Raw genomic sequence first — 15,535 nt, 5'->3', positions numbered from 1 at the left:
GCCTGGGTGGCTTGGACAGTTAAGCATCCAACTCTTGATTTCAGTTTGGGTCATGATCTCAGAGTCCTGGGATCGTGCCCCACATCAGGCTCCATGCTCAGTGCGGAGTCTGCTTTGGGGTTTTCTCTCTCCCTCTCCCTCCGCGCACACACACACACACACACTCTCCCTCTCTCTCAAACAAATAAATAAATAACATCTTTAAAAAAAGTTTGTAAGTCAGGCACAATAAGAGAAACAGTTTTACTTATCAGCAAAGGCTCTTTTGCCTAAAGGTTTAGTGTTATTACCAAAGAGGCTGACAAACAATCTATTCCAGATGGTCCCGAATAACATCCATGTAAGACTCCATCTCTTCTGTTCTGCTAGTCTGGTTTATGTCACCATATTCTTGAAAACAAAAGGGAACTCCTTCATACCAATCACAGCACAGAGAAGCCAACATCAGCATACTCACTTTTATCTTTGCGGCTCCTCTGAAATCCAAGCTGGGAATCTTTGTTGAGCCCCATACCCCAAACTTTAGTCACATCCTTAGTTTTAGAGGATAGCAGTGTGAATCCATAGCCACAGGCAACAGATGAAATCTGAAAAAGAGTTCCCATAAAGCATGAATTGATTTGTGATATCAAGTTTTCTCCGCAATAAATGACAGGCTGTTTGCCCAATCAAAGAACACATAGTATTGGGGCACCTGGGTGGCTCAGTCAGTTAAGCATCTGCTTTTGGCTCAGGTCATGATCCCAGGATCCTGGGATTGAGCCCTGCGTCAGGCTCCCTGCTCAGCAGGGAGTCTGCTTCTCCCTCTCTCTCTCTTCCCCTCTCCCCACTTGTGTGTGTGCACGCGCACACTGTCTCTCTCTCTCTCTCCCCCTCAAATAAATAAAATCTTAAAAAAAAAAAAAAAAAAAAAAATTCAGGGATGGAGAAATCAAAGGCAAATAAACCGAGAAAAGTTTATTTGTAAAAGACTGCTAGAACTTCAGGTAACAGGGAGGGGCGCCTGGCTGGCTCAGTCGGAGGAGCTTGCAATTCTTAATCTCGGGGTTGTGAGTTTGAGCCCCACGTTGTGTGTAGAGACTACTTAAATAAAACTTAAAAAAAAGGGGGGGGAAGAAGAAGAAACAAGAACTTCAGGCAACAACAGTAGGAATCTGCAGACTTCCCGTCTGGGGTGCTCCATCAACTCCAACTCAGTCAGCACATATGTTTTTTGTGGGGTTTTGGGGTTTGTTTGTTTTTGGTTTTTTTTTTAAGATTTTACTTATTTATTTGTCAGAGAGAGAGAGAGAGCACAAGCAGGGGAAGCAGCACACAGAGGGAGAAACAGGCTTCCCGAGGAGCAGGGAGCCCGGTGCAGGACTCGATCCCAGGACTCTGAGATCATGACCTGAGCCGAAGGCAGACGCTTAAAGAACTGGGCCACCCAAGCGTCCCAAGCACATATGTTTTAAAACGGCAGGGTTGACCATGAAAACCATCAACTTTGTTGCCACTTACTTTGGGGTAGAAGGTGAAAACTCATGCCCATAGTGAACTCAGTAGGAAACAAACAAGGAAAATCCACAACTTGGCCAGTCTGAGGTTATAATCCTGACCAGGGCAAGAGGAGAGGCAGACCAGGCAACAGTGTAACGGAAAGCTCCTAGAAGTAAAATTGCCACAGAAGGCTCTGCACACATCCACAGCTGATTGGGGAACTCTGTGAGTGAACACGGGAGACCTGAGGACCCAGCACCAAGTAAAGCTGAAGGAGACTTGAGAACAGCGTGATGTTTGAATGTGGTCCCCAACCTTTACACAGAATCAAAGGTAGAAAGCAGAAACCTTACAAGCTTAAACCCAAATCACTGGCTGACCATAAAGGTATGCAGACAGAGGGCAACACTCAAGAAGCCAAGCTAAGGAAAGGGAGCGGGGGGATGGGGGGGGAATGACACAAATCAATAACTTGAACAAAGGTATCAGTGGCCATGCACAGCATGGAAGTCTGATTCTATACGTGAAGTCCACAAAAGTTACTAAAAAAAGAAAAAAGAAAAAACCAACAAACAAAAAAACCTCAAGGGAAAAATATGATTCCAAAACTATAAAATATCACCAAAAAGTCCAGTTTTCAGCCAAAAAGTACAAGATATGCAAAGAAACAAGAAAGTGTGACCTACACTGAAGGGACAAAAGCAGCCAACAGAAACTGACATTAAGTGGACCCAGATGTTGGATTTATTAAAGACTTCAATAAACTATTGTTCAAAGAATATTTTTTTAAAGATTTTATTTATTTATTTGACAGAGAGATACACAGTGAGAGCAGGAACACAAGCAGGGGGAGCGAGAGAGGGAGAAGCAGGCTTCCTGCAGAGCGGGGAGCCCGATGCAGGGCTTGATCCCAGGACCCTGGGATCATGACCTGAGCCGAAGGCAGATGCTTAACGACTGAGCCACCCAGGAGCCCCCAAAGAATATTTTTAAAACCATGTTTAGGAGGCGCCTGGATGGCTCAGTCGGTTAGGTGTCTGCCCTCAGCTCAGGTCATGATCCCAGGGTCCGGGGATTGAGTCCCGAGTTGGGCTCCCTGCTCAGCTGGGAGCCTGCTCCTCCCTCTGCCTGCTTCCTCCTCTGCCTGCCACTCCCCCTGCTTGTGCTCTCTGACAAATAAATAAAATCTTTAAAAATAAATAAATAAAATAAATAAAAAATAAAGCCATGTTTAAAAAACTCAAAGAAGGAATGCCTGGCTGGCTCAGTCCATAGAGCATGCAACTCTTGATCTCAGGGTTGTGAGTTCGAGCCCCACGTTGGGGGTAGAGATTACTCAAAATAAATAATTAATAAAATCTTTAAAATATAAAATTTATAGACACCTAAAGGAAAATATGACGACAATGTCTTCACAACTATGGAATTTGAATACAGAAATAAAAACATTAAAAAGCTAAATGGAATTTCTAGAGTTGTAAAATACAGTAACCAAAATAAAGAATTCACTAACAGGCTCAGAAGCAAATTTGAGATGACAGAAGAAAGAAGCAGTTAACCTGAAGAAATATCAACTGAGATTATTCATTCTGAAGATCAGGATAAAAAAAAAGAACAGTGACTCAGAGACCTATGACCTATGAGACAATATCAAGTGTATCAACATCTATGTAATGAGAACCCCCGGAGGGCAAGAGAGAAAGGACAGAACAAAATGCTTAAAATAATGACAGAAAACTTACCAAATTTTATGAAAAACATAATCTACAGATCAAAGTTACTCAACAAGTCACAGTTAAACTGTTAACAAGTCTATTGCCATACCAGCCTGAAGGCGCCGGATCTCGGAAGGAGAAAAATCTTGAAAGTATCAAAAGAAAATGGACTCATCAAGGACAAGAGAACAATAAGATTAATAGCTAAGTTCTTATCAGAAACAAGGGAGACCAGAAACCAGAATGACATATTCAAAGTGCTGAAAAGATAAAAACTGTCCACCAAGAATTAATTCTGTAAGCAGCGGGGCGCCTGGGTGGCTCCGTTGTTAAGCGTCTGCCTTCGGCTCAGGTCATGATCCCAGGGTCCTGGGATTGAGCCCCGCATTGGGCTCCCTGCTCAGCCAGGTGCCTGCTTCTCCCTCTCCCACTCCCCCTGCTTGTGTTCCTTCTCTCGCTGTGCCTCTCTCTCTGTCAAAATAAATAAAATCTTAAAAAAAAAAAAAATTTGTAATTCTGTAAGCAGCAAAGCTATCCTTAAATAAAGACCTTCCCAGGGGCACCTGGGTGGCTCAGTCAGTTAAGCGGCTGCCTTTGGCTCAGGTCATGATCCCAGGGTCCTGGGATCAAGCCCCGCATCGGGCTCCCTGCTCCCTCTGCCTGCCTCTCTGCCTCCTTGTTCTATCTCTCTGTCAAATAAATAAATAAAATCTTAAAAAAAAAAAAAAAAAAAAAAGACCTTCCCGGGCGCCTGGGTGGCTCAGTTGGTTAAACAACTGCCCTCGGCTCAGGTCATGATCCCAGAGTCCTGGGATCGAGTCCCACATCGGGCTCCCCCTTCTCTGTGGGGAGCCTGCTTCTCCCTCTGCCTCTGCCTGCCACTCCCCCCGCTTGTGCTCATTCTCTCTCTCTGTCAAATAAATAAATAAAATCTTTAAAAAAAAAAAAAGAAAAGAAAAGAAATAAAGACCTTCCCAAACAAAGAATTCAGCAAACCTGCCTTGACAAGTACTGAAGGAGTCCTTCAGGCTGAAAGGAAATGACAGGAAATGGTAACAAAAAAAGAAAAAAAAAATCAGAAGAAATGAAGAGCACCAGCTAAAGTAATTATAAAGGTAACTAGAAAACACTGCATGAATATCTTTTGTCTTTTTGTGTCTTAAATGATTCAAAAGACAACTGCATAAAATAATAACTATAAAGTTGTATTACTGGGCTTAAAATGTAAATATATATCACAATAACCCCACAAGGGAGAGAGGAGGAACTGGAGCTTTGTTGGAACAAAGTTGCTACAGTTTGTTTTTGTTTTTGTTTCCAGAATTAGGTCACTAATAACCTAACACAGACTGTGCTAAATTAAGATACATATTGTAATCCCAAGAAAAACCTCAAATATAGGGCTAAACACCCAACAAAGGAATTTAAAAGGTACCCCAAAATACCTATTTAACGCAAAAGAAGGCAGCAAAGGACGAACAGAGAAACCAAAGACCTAAAGAAATAAATAGCAAGATGGCAGATGTGATCCAACCATATCAGCAATGACATTAAAAGGACACGGATTGAGTGATATCCGTGAAAATGGTGGAGCAAAGAGAACACTGGCCAACGTCAGAATCCTTTTTTTCAGAACTCTGGAAATCAACCAAAGACCTTAAAACAATCTAGGGAATGTTTTACTCGAGAAAAGCAGCTGAGTCTCAGGAAGAACAGCAAGCTTTGCAGCATTTCAACGTGACCCATTCCCACCCACCTCTGCTCAGCTCTGCAGTAGCTCTGAGAGGCAACGGCTCACAACCACAGCGAAAAGCGGCAGTCTAGCAGCCACTGGAAGAGGCAGAAAGGGTGCGGAGGAACTTCAAAGCTCCATTCCCAGAGCATTCTCCTCTGCTCTGTGTGGTGGTTCCCTGGAAGACCCCATGCACAAGGCTCTATTTATTTGACCTGACCCAGATACCACGCAGGGCAAACAGCCTTTTCCCCCCAGGGATGTTTGCTGAGAACAATCAGCAGCTAACGATGAACACTGCGGCTGCCTGAGGTGGTGGACAGCAGCTGGAGCAAATAATAGGTCCACCAAGAAGTTACTAACTTGACCTGACATCAACTCCGCCCAGACCACAGCAGAACACACATCCCTTTCAAGCACACATGGAACATTGTCCAGAGAAGACCATATGCTGGCCTATAAAACAAAGTCTCAATACATTTAAAAGGGCTGAAGAGGGCGCCTGGGTGGCTCAGTCGTTGAGCGTCTGCCTTCGGCTCAGGTCATGGTCTCAGGGTCCTGGGATCGAGTCCCGCATCGGGCTCCCTGCTCCTTGGGAGCCTGCTTCTCCCTCTGCCTCTCTCTCTCTGTCTCTAATGAATAAATAAATAAAATCTAAAAAAAAAAAATTAAAAAAAAAAAAGGGCTGAAGAAATTAAAGAAAGTATATTCTGTAACCACAACGAAATTAAACTGTGACTGTGGTGATAACCCCGACTCCGGGGGTGTCGTGCGAATGACGCCCGTCTGGGCCGACAGGGGCACGTCTCGGCCACTCGTTAAACGTGAGCAGCGCCCTAACGCCCTCCCCTCCCGGGCCTGCAGCCCGCTCGAGGGTCCTCCTCCCCGACACTGGACCACCCAGCCTCCCAGCTTCTCGCAGAGAGCCTCGGGGGGCAGTGGCGGAGGCCGGAGGGTGCGACGGAGGGACAGAGCCCCGGCCCGCACCTTCTGGTCCAGCTCCAGGCGGTAGGGCACGGGCTGGATCCTGCGGGGCGGCCGCGAGCCGGCGCGGTGCTTGGGCCCAGCGCTGGGCAGCACGAAGGTGGGCACGCCCAGCGCCCCGGAGAAGCTGAAGCCCCACACGAAGATGCGGTCGGCACGGGCAGCCCGCTCGCCCACGTACTGGAACACGGGTGCGTCCGCCTCGCGCAAGCTCCGCGAGCGCCCGGCCGCCGTCCGGTGCCCTCGCCCCGGCCTCAGCCCTGGGCCCGGCCCGCTCAGCTGCCGCCCCAGCCGAGCCCCGGCCGCCAGCGCCGCCAGCGCCATCCTCCGCTCCACGCCTCAGCGCCTCCTGGGCGCCGCCATCTTGGGTGACCCTTGACCCCACGCCCCGGCGGAAGAGCCGGAGGCCACGTCGACTACTGGCTGAAGGCAAAGGCGCCAAGGGCCGCCAATGGCTAGGGCAGGCGGGGGGCGGGGCGGGGCGGAGCCTGGGAGCCGCGGGCCTGCGTGGGCGGGGCGCTGAGCTCCAGCGCGCTCCCTGTCCCCCAGCTCAGCGGCCGGCCCAACGCCTGCCTTCCCCGCCCCGCGCTCCTTGCGGAGGGTCTTCCAGGCTCCCGCGGGCGCAGGGCGCTTTCGTTCCGGAGGCCCTTTGCTGCTTGTCAATAGCAGAGGTAAAACTTAGGAGTGGGCCGCTCTGCGCGGCCTCCATGGGGTGCTCTCCCCCGTCCCGGTTTACCCTCCTTGCCACGGCCCCTCGTCATTTCTTAGCTGGCCTTGTCTCAGCCTTTCCATCCGCTTCCAGGCCACTCAGTCGTGCTCCAGCCACAGCGCGCTGGAATGCAGCTCTGCAGGTGCATCCGCTGCCCCCGACCCTGCAGGGAAGCGCTGCTACCTTCCGCAATGCATCCTCCTCCCCAGCTCAACTCGCCCCGCTAGCCGCGCACTGCACAGGAGTCAGATGGCTTTCCTTGTAATTTCCGAATCCCGGGGCTGGTTCAGGCCTGCCTACTTAGCACACAGGGCTTCGAATGTCCTTCCCGCCGCCCTCCTCCCTGCAGGTGTCTAGCCGACTCCTCGTCATCTTCTGAGATCCAGCACTAATTTTGAAGTTCCAAGAAGGCAGGAACTGACAGGGAGTCTGGGGACCTGGGTCTAGTCCTGGCTCTGCTACTGACTTGATAAGTGGCTTTGGCAAGTTGTCGCCTTTCTCTGGATCTCACCTCTAAAGTGAGGAGGTTAAGGGGGCGGGGGGGGAGTGAAATGAATTTTTTTTAATAAATGAGAGAGATGTGAGATGTTTGCACTTTATGACCTGATCTCCTGCAGCCCATTATGATCCATAACAGACGTTACCAAATACTAGTCCCAAATGCTGAGGACAGACTCCTCTGAAACTAGGCTCCCCAGAGGATGGTAGGGTTCCAGAACGGCAGAGCCAGGTGGCTGGACTTGGTAGCAAGGGCAGGGTGGCAGCCGTAGTCCCCTGACACCAGTGATCTATGGCTTGGCTATCTGACCACGGTATTCCAAGGGATGAGGTATAAGTGCTTCCTTGATGTGTATGACCAGAAAAAAAATCTGACCTAGTTCTCAGACCAGAATTCAGCAACTGTAGAGGAGGCAGAATCCACTTGAGGGACCCTGCAGAGCCAGCACAAATAGAGGCAATAAATATTCTAGTCACTTCCCAAAGGAATTTGTGGTTATTTACCAGAGTTCCTATACACTGGAGAAATGAGAATAAGCAGATCTTCCAAGAGCTTGATAAAGGCTCTGGGATGACAGTGACCCAGGGGACCTGAAACACTGGCAAGGACCCCAGTTAGACTGGGAGTTTATGGAGCCAGCACAGGCTGTCTGTGGGTCAGTGTGTCCATGCACCGATCCTGTGGAAATGTCCCAGGTTTCTGAGTCTACAATTGGGACAGACATGCTTAGCAACTCATAGTGGTTCCCTCCTCCTGTCCTGACCCAGCCAGTATTAAATCAGAAGACATACTGCATCCCAGGCGGAATTGCAGACCTGAGTGCCATCTTCAGAGAAATGCAGAGGATGGGGGGAAAAAAAAAAAAGCAAAGAAAAAAGAAATGCAGAGGATGCAGGGGTGCTGGTTCCCATCATTATCCCATTCAGTTCACTTGCTTGGCTCCTGCAAAACCCAGACGGATTATGGCCGATAATGGTAATAAACTATGTAAACTTAGCCAAGGGCATAGCCCAATCATAGCTGCTGTGTTGGGGGGAGGGTTTTACTAGAACAGATCAACACAGCTAAGGAACTTACAATGGGATATCATCTGGTGGATGGCTTCTTTTCGATTCCAGTGGTAAAGAGGCTCAAAGGTAGTTTGGCTCTATATAGGAAGGACAGTATTATTCATTAACTCTCTCTGACCTTTGGCTCCTGGTACCTCCCAAATTGAGTACCTGTGTACAAGATCTTGTCTTCAGCTCTGCTTTTATTTATAAATCGGGGGCTCCTGGGTGGCTCGGTCTGTTAAGCATCAGACTCTTGATTTTGGCTCAGGTCATGATCTCAGGGTCATGAGATCGAGCCCCATGCCAAACTCTGTGCTGGGCGTGGAGGCTGCTTGGGATTCTCTCTCCTTCTCCCTCCACCCCTCCCTGCTCATGCTCTCTCTCTTAAAGAAAAAAAATCTGAAACATGTATTGGTAAAGAAGAATTACATAAATGCCATCACATTAGTGAGGGTTCTCCAGAGAAACAGAACTGATAGGAGAAATAGGAGTCCCATGATCGGTTTGCAAGCTGGACACTCAGGAAAGGCAGAGTATACTTCTAGTCAGTGCAAAGGTCTAAGAACCAGGAACAACAATGGTATAATTCCAAGACTGATGTCCCAGCTCAAACAGCCAGGCAGAGAGAGAATTCAACCTTCCTCTGCCTTTTTTGTTCTATTCTGGCCCTCGGTGGGTTGTACATGGCCTACACACATTGGAGAAGGCAATCTTTATCCGGTATGCCAATTCAAATTCTGATATCTTCCAGAAACACCTTCACAGACACACTCAGAAATAATATTTAACCACCTCTTTGGGCATCCTATAGCCCAGTCGAGTTGACATATCTACCAGCATAACTAACTAACTGGTAACTAATAACTAATTATTAATATCATTATGGGATGTTTATTCATGAAATGTGTATCCAGTTTTCAACTGTTCTTGCATAAACATGGCTTTCCTTTGATCTGAATTCATGGCCTCTCTGATTTTTTGGTTTTAAGGATCAGCTCTTTTCTAAACTGGCAATGATGGTAGATAGGCTTTTTTTTTTTTTTTTTTTAAGATTTTATTTATTTGACAGAGAGAGGCACAGCGAGAGAGGGAACACAAGCAGGGGGAGTGGGAGAGGGAAAAGCAGGCTTCCCACCGAGCAGGGAGCCCGATGTGGGGCTCAATCCCAGGACTCTGGGACCATGACCCGAGCTGAAGGCAGACGCTTAACGACTGAGCCACCCAGGCGCCCCGGTAGATAGGCTTTTTAAAAATCTTCACTTGTCAGAATGTTTGTCAGAATTAAAAAATTGAGGGGCGCCTGGCTGGCTCAGTCAGAAGAGTGTGCAACTCGATCTCGGGGTCGTGAGTTCAAGTCCCACATGGAGTGTAAAGATTACTTAAATAAATTTAAACTTTTTTTAAAAAGAATTTAAAAATCGATAACCCTATGTAGGTCTCTTGAATTTATTTACTTATTTTTTAAAGATTTTGTGTTTTTAAGTAATTTCCGCACCCAATGTGGGGTTTGAACCCACAACCCCAAGATCAAGAGTCACACGATCCACCAGCTGAGCCAGCCAGGTGCCCCTGGTCTCTTGAATTTATCAAATATTTGACTTTTAACAGATCCAAAAGACAGAACCATTGGTTGGAGATTTAGGGGACAAAGGGTACAGTGATAAAATCTGCAATGTGAAACACAGCCACTGGGTGGCGATGCTTGCCCATCAATTTTGTGTCTTGTTCATCAAGAAATAGGATAAAATAGACCAAAAGTCGGTTTTGGCCAATGAAGAGCTGGGTTTGTAAGTGACAACTGGGCTTTTATATTTTACTGTCAAAACCTGGTTGTTTTATATACTGGTTGTATGATGGCTAATACTTGCATTTTTGTCCATATTCTTGCTTCGTAAAGATAGTCCCACAGCAAAATACCAGCTCCCCTGGAGTATTAAAATATCTGCTCTCGTTAACCAAGCTCAATTTTTCCCCCACCTGTAATGACATTTTCCTGCAGGCATTCTAATTTCTTTGTTACATTGGGATAGCTAAAATTCTCTGGTCTGGGAAAGAATGAACTTAACTAGTCTTAATGTATTTTAATTATTATTATTAACTTTTAGTTATACAATTAATATATGATGAAGTGCCTTTGTAAAAAAAAAAACAAAAAAAACTTTTAGTGTTCTATATGGATAAAGGGAAAGGCTCCTTTAACCACAGCCCCACATATATCGGTTGCTGTAGAAAAAACATTTAAAAATTTTTGTTGTGTGTGTGTTTAAAGAAAACAATGTATCTCATTCTACAACCTCCTCTTTTCACTCAAAACTCTAGAAACACTTTCATAGCAATTTGTTTGCACTTAGCCCATTCTTTTTCACTCTTGCATATTAGTATGAATAAGTCTTGTTGGACCATTCTTTTGGCAGACGTTTGGGTTGTTTCCCTTTTTTTGCTATTAAAGTATTACAATGAGTGTTCTCGTACATGTTTCCTTTGGCACCTGTGTGACGGTGACGGTATCTCTTGGGTAGATACAGATAAACAGAACTGCCAGGTCATAGAAAATGCTCATTTTATTATTTTTTTATTTTTATTTTTAAAATTTTTTAGATTTTATTTATTTGAGAGAGAGAGAGAACAAGCAGGGGGAGCTGCAGAGGGTGAGGGAGAAGCAGGCTCCCCGCTGAGCAGGGAGCCTGACGAGGGACCTGGTCCCAGGACCCTGAGATCATGACCTGAGCCGAAGTCAGCTGCTTAACTGCCTGAGCCACCCAGGTGCTCCTGATACAGACTTTTGAAATGTTTGTCAATCCGATACCTAAAGCATACCTCTTGTTCATTTTTGTTTTCTGTTTCTATAATCTCTTGGGAAGGTAGAACACCTTATGGTTATTGGCATTGCATGTTTCCTCTACCAAGAATTGTTTGGCTACTCATATCCTTGGCCATATTTCTATTGAATTGACTGTTATTAATTTATAGGAGTACTTGATATAATCTGTGTGGAAACCTTCTGTTATGTGTTGAACTATTTTCTCTTTTCTTTTTACTTAATTTATGGTGTCCTTTTCTCTACAAAATTTTATTTTAATGAGGTCAGCATTAATCTTTTTTTTTTTTGAGAGAGAGAGCACGTGAGGGGAGTGGAGGGGCAGAGGGAGAGGGAGAGAGAGAATCCTAAGCAGACTCCATGCTGACACGGGACTCGATCTCACCACCCTGAGACCATGACCTGAGCTGAAATCAAGAGTCGGACGCTTAACCAAATGAGCCACCCAGGCGCCCTAGTCAATGTTAATCTTATCCACTAGAGCTTTCCTTTTCCTTCTTGCTTAGTAAGACTACCTATTATACAAGATATAAAAGTGTTCTATAATACTTGTAAAACACTAAATCTAATACTGCACTTTTATTTTTTATATTTAGATATGGAGTTGATTTTTATGAGTGGTATGATTGCATATTTATTAGTATTTTATAAGATATATGATTGTCTCCAAATAATTAACTGGGTATAACAGACTTTGATTTTAAAATGTCATTTATAACATGATGGGTTTCTGTATATGTGTCAATTCTGGAGTCTGTTCCTTCTGATCTATTCTTGAGCTAACTGCTACAGCTTTATATCATGCTCTGATTTTTATTCAATCAGGTCTTCTTTGTTCTTTTGTAAAATTGCCTTTGCTACTCATAACATTTACTTCTATATAAATTTTAAAGTCATCTTGTCAATTGAATGAAAGATCCCACTGGGATTTTTATTGGAACTGCATTAAATTGATGACCTAATTGAGATAAATTAATAAATGACATTTTACAATCTTGAGTCTTCCCATATCACATAAATGTGGTGTACTCTGATATTATTATCTGCTTGAATGAATTCGGCCCCCTGCTTGTAGATGAATTCTTCTATCGGTTTTCTGAGAACAGGATCTTCCAAATTTTTAGGGCAATAATCTCCAAATTATTTTGATTACACATCCATATGGGTAAACTTTGTGAGCATGAAAAAATATGTATACAATATTTACACTCATTATTATACTAATATGTACTTTATAAAATATACAAAGATATTTAAATAATGTGATAAGATTAAACAATTTTTAAATGAATGTCCTATTTTGTTTTTTAAACCATTTGCTCTGCCCCGAGAGAGAGAAACTTAAGTAGGCTTGATCTCACGACCCTGAGATCATGACCTGAGCCAAAATCAAGAGTCAGACTCTTAACCGACTGAGCCACCCAGGCGCCCCTCATTTTTATTTTATTTATTTATTTTCTTAAGTAATCTCTATGCCCAAAATGGGGCATGAACTCATGACCCTAAGATCAAGAGTCAGATGCTCTACCAACTGAGCCAGTCAGGCTCCCCAGTTCATTCACTTTTTAATGCTGAGTACTATTCTGTTATATGGAATACCACAATTTGTTTCTTGATTCACCTGTTGATTGACATTTGCCTTGTTTCCTGCATTCGGATATTATGAATAAAGCTGCTATGAACATTTGCATACACATTTTTGTATTCTCATATATTCCTTTTATCGTGGGTAAATTCTTGTGAGTGGCATGGCTACATCATATAGAGGCAAATTCCTACCTTTAAAAGACTGTTGATTATGGTAAAATATACATAACATAAAATGTATCATCTTCACAGTTTTTAACTGTACAGTTCAGTGGAGTGAACTGCATTCACAGTGTTGGGCAACCATCACCACCTCTATTTGGGAAACTTTTTCATGACCCCTAACACTGTGACAATAAAGCTAACTTTTGTAACTGCCCATGTATTTACTTTTTCTGAGATCTTTATTTCTCCATATTGCTTCAAGTCTGATACCTTTTCATTTCAGTTTACAGGACTCATTTAAACATTTCTTGCAGAGCAGGAATAACCACTCAAAGGGGACAGCCTTTTATAACATGATTTGTAACTCTGTACCTTCTTTTCTACATGATTTAAGAGAGTAATGGATTTATTTATTTATTTAAAGTAGGCTCCGTGGCCAAATTGGGGCTTGAACTCACACCCCTGAGATTAAGAGTCACGGCTCTCCCAACTGAGCCAGTCAGGTGCCCCGAGAGTAATGCATTTAAAAGAATTATTTGTGTATCTGGGCACACAATGTATAAAGATGTAATTTTTGTGACATCGACAGTCAAAGGGTGGGGAGAGAGCTACAAAAGAGCAGAGTTTTCATATGTCATTGAAGTTAAGCAGGTATAAATTCAAATTGGAGTGTTATAACTTAAGGATGTTAAATGCAATCTTCATGGCAACCACAAAGAAGGTAGCTATAGAATATACACCAAAGGAAATGAGAAAGGAATTTAAACATCTCACTCTAAAAAAGCAACAAAACACAAAAGAAGACTGTAATGCAGGAAATGAGGGACAAAAAAGCTGTAAGGCATATAGAAAAAAGTGTAATGACAGAAGTGAGCCCCTCCTTATCAGTAAGTACTTCATTTTTTTAAAGTAATCTCTACACCCAACATGGGGCTTGAACTCACAATTCCAAGATCAAGAGTCCCACGCTCTTCCCACAGAGCCAGCCAGCCACCCTGCCATTGGCATATTTGTATCAGGTGAGAGGGTGAATCCAATCCTTGTGACTTCACCTTGACCAGAAGCATAAGTCAGGACCTTTACTTTTCCTCTGAGATGGAAAGTTATAAGACAGTTTTGAGCAGAGGAATAAAATGAATTACGGCTACAGAATTTTTCCAGTTGCTGTATTAAGAATAGTCTGAAGAGTGGCTCAGTTGGTTGAGTGTCCTCTTGATTTTGGCTCAGGTCACGATCTCAGTGTCGTGAGATCCAGGCGCACATCAGGCTCCACGCTGAGCGTGGAGTCTGCTTAAGATTCTCTCTCTCTCTCTCTCCCTCTCCCTCTGCCCCTCCCCAACTCACGCTCTCCCTCTCTTAGAAAAGAAAAGAATAGTCTGAAGGGAGTTAAGGACAGGATCAGGGAGACTATATCTATTGCAGGAAATGACGTTGACTTGGACCAGTGCAGTGGTAGTTGTAGTGGTCAGAGAGCGGTAGAATCTTGGGAAATTAGAGCTGACTAGGTTGTCTGAAGGATGGGTGTCAGGTATGGGAGAAGCAAAAGGATACTTCCAAGGTTTTGGCCTGAGTAACTGGAAGAATGGTGTTTCATTGAGGTGGGAAGGAACAACAGGAGAATCTGAGGAGACGGTGGGACCAGTCCTGCTTAAGATACCTCTTCTCCCTCCACATGAAGATATCAAAGTAGGCAGCTGGTTATAAAGACTGGGGTGGGGTGCCTGGGTGGCTCAGTCGGTTAAGCGACTGCCTTCGGCTCAGGTCATGATCCTGGAGTCCCGGGATCGAGTCCCGCATCGGGCTCCCTGCTCGGCGGGGAGCCTGCTTCTCCCTCTGACCCTCCCCCCTCTCATGAGCTCTCTCTCTCTCATTCTGTCTCAAATAAATAAATAAAATCTTTAAAAAAAAAAATAAAGACTGGGGTGGAGGTGAGTGGGCAGGGCTGGAGTACATACATGAGAGTCATAATAACCATAGCAAAGGTGTTTAAGGACCTGAGATTGGACAAGGTCATCTAAGGAGTGAGCAAAGAGATCCAAGACAGCCCCAAGCTACAGCCCTACTCAAAAGGCTGGGGGGAAAGAAGCATCTGCAACAGGCCGAGGAGAAGCAGCCGGAAAAGCAGGCAGGTCAGCACAAATGTCCCAAAGAGGACACAGTGAATGGTTATGTCAAGTGCTGACAGATCAAGCAATTCGCAAACTGAAAAAGGACGGTCAACGTGGAGGTCATTTGTGACCTTGGAGAGAAGAGCTTTAGTGGAGTAGTGGGGGTTAAGTAGAGTGGGCTCGAGAGAGAATGAAAGGAGAGAAATCAGAGACGGTATGTGCACGCAACTCGTCTTGATGTCAGTTCTTTCAAACCAATCACATGTGTATTTTGACATTTAAACAGTTCAACTCTTCATATGGAAGTTTTTACAGCAGATGAGAAAATGGTTTCCAGGTTAAGTGGTCAAGTACGAGTTTCATGCGCTCATCGTTTTTGGCAACGAAATAGAGCCAATCCTCATTATTCATCAATTTCATGTTTGTGAATTCAGTTACCCACTAAAATTGATTGGTAAACCCAAAACCAGTACAGTGCTTTCCCTGGTCATTCTCGGACATGCGCAGAGTGGCAAAAAGCTTACGTTGCCTGATGCATGCTCCCCAGCTGAGATAGAACAAGGTCCCATTCCTGTTTCTGCTCTCACACTATAGAAAATGTGTATTAGAACATAAAAACTTCAAGATAGTAATTACCTCTAGGGGCGCCTGGGTGGCTCAGTCGGTTAAGCGACTGCCTTCGGCTCA

At 44.6% G+C, this 15,535-nt stretch overlaps 2 protein-coding genes across 4 annotated transcripts in view; one reads left to right on the top strand and one right to left on the bottom strand.

Moving 5' to 3' along the window:
• Positions 1 to 6,262, bottom strand: part of RCC1L (RCC1 like) — a 28,404-nt gene extending 22,142 nt beyond the window's left edge. For 2 of the 3 annotated variants that reach the window (XM_034988704.1, XM_034988705.1), the window contains exons 1-2: positions 5,914 to 6,262; positions 458 to 587 (exon numbers count right to left, since the gene is read on the bottom strand). In XM_034988704.1, the coding sequence (XP_034844595.1) occupies positions 458 to 587; positions 5,914 to 6,234 (451 nt within the window). In that variant the 5' untranslated portion in view covers positions 6,235 to 6,262. The remainder of the gene's footprint in view (positions 1 to 457; positions 588 to 5,913) is intronic. The other variant, XM_034988706.1, reaches the window with a different exon arrangement.
• Positions 6,263 to 6,485: 223 nt separating this feature from the next.
• Positions 6,486 to 15,535, top strand: part of LOC117999510 (general transcription factor II-I repeat domain-containing protein 2) — a 52,186-nt gene continuing 43,136 nt past the window's right edge. The window contains exon 1 of the mRNA XM_034988699.1: positions 6,486 to 6,581. The gene's annotated coding sequence lies outside the window, so the exon portion shown is untranslated. The remainder of the gene's footprint in view (positions 6,582 to 15,535) is intronic.

The sequence above is a fragment of the Mirounga leonina genome, unplaced genomic scaffold, assembly GCF_011800145.1.
Source record: "Mirounga leonina isolate KUSES-001 unplaced genomic scaffold, KU_Mleo_1.0 Mir_454, whole genome shotgun sequence".
NCBI lineage: Eukaryota > Metazoa > Chordata > Mammalia > Carnivora > Phocidae > Mirounga > Mirounga leonina.
Note: the sequence above shows the minus strand (reverse complement) of the source record. Positions and strands in the feature narration are given on the sequence as shown.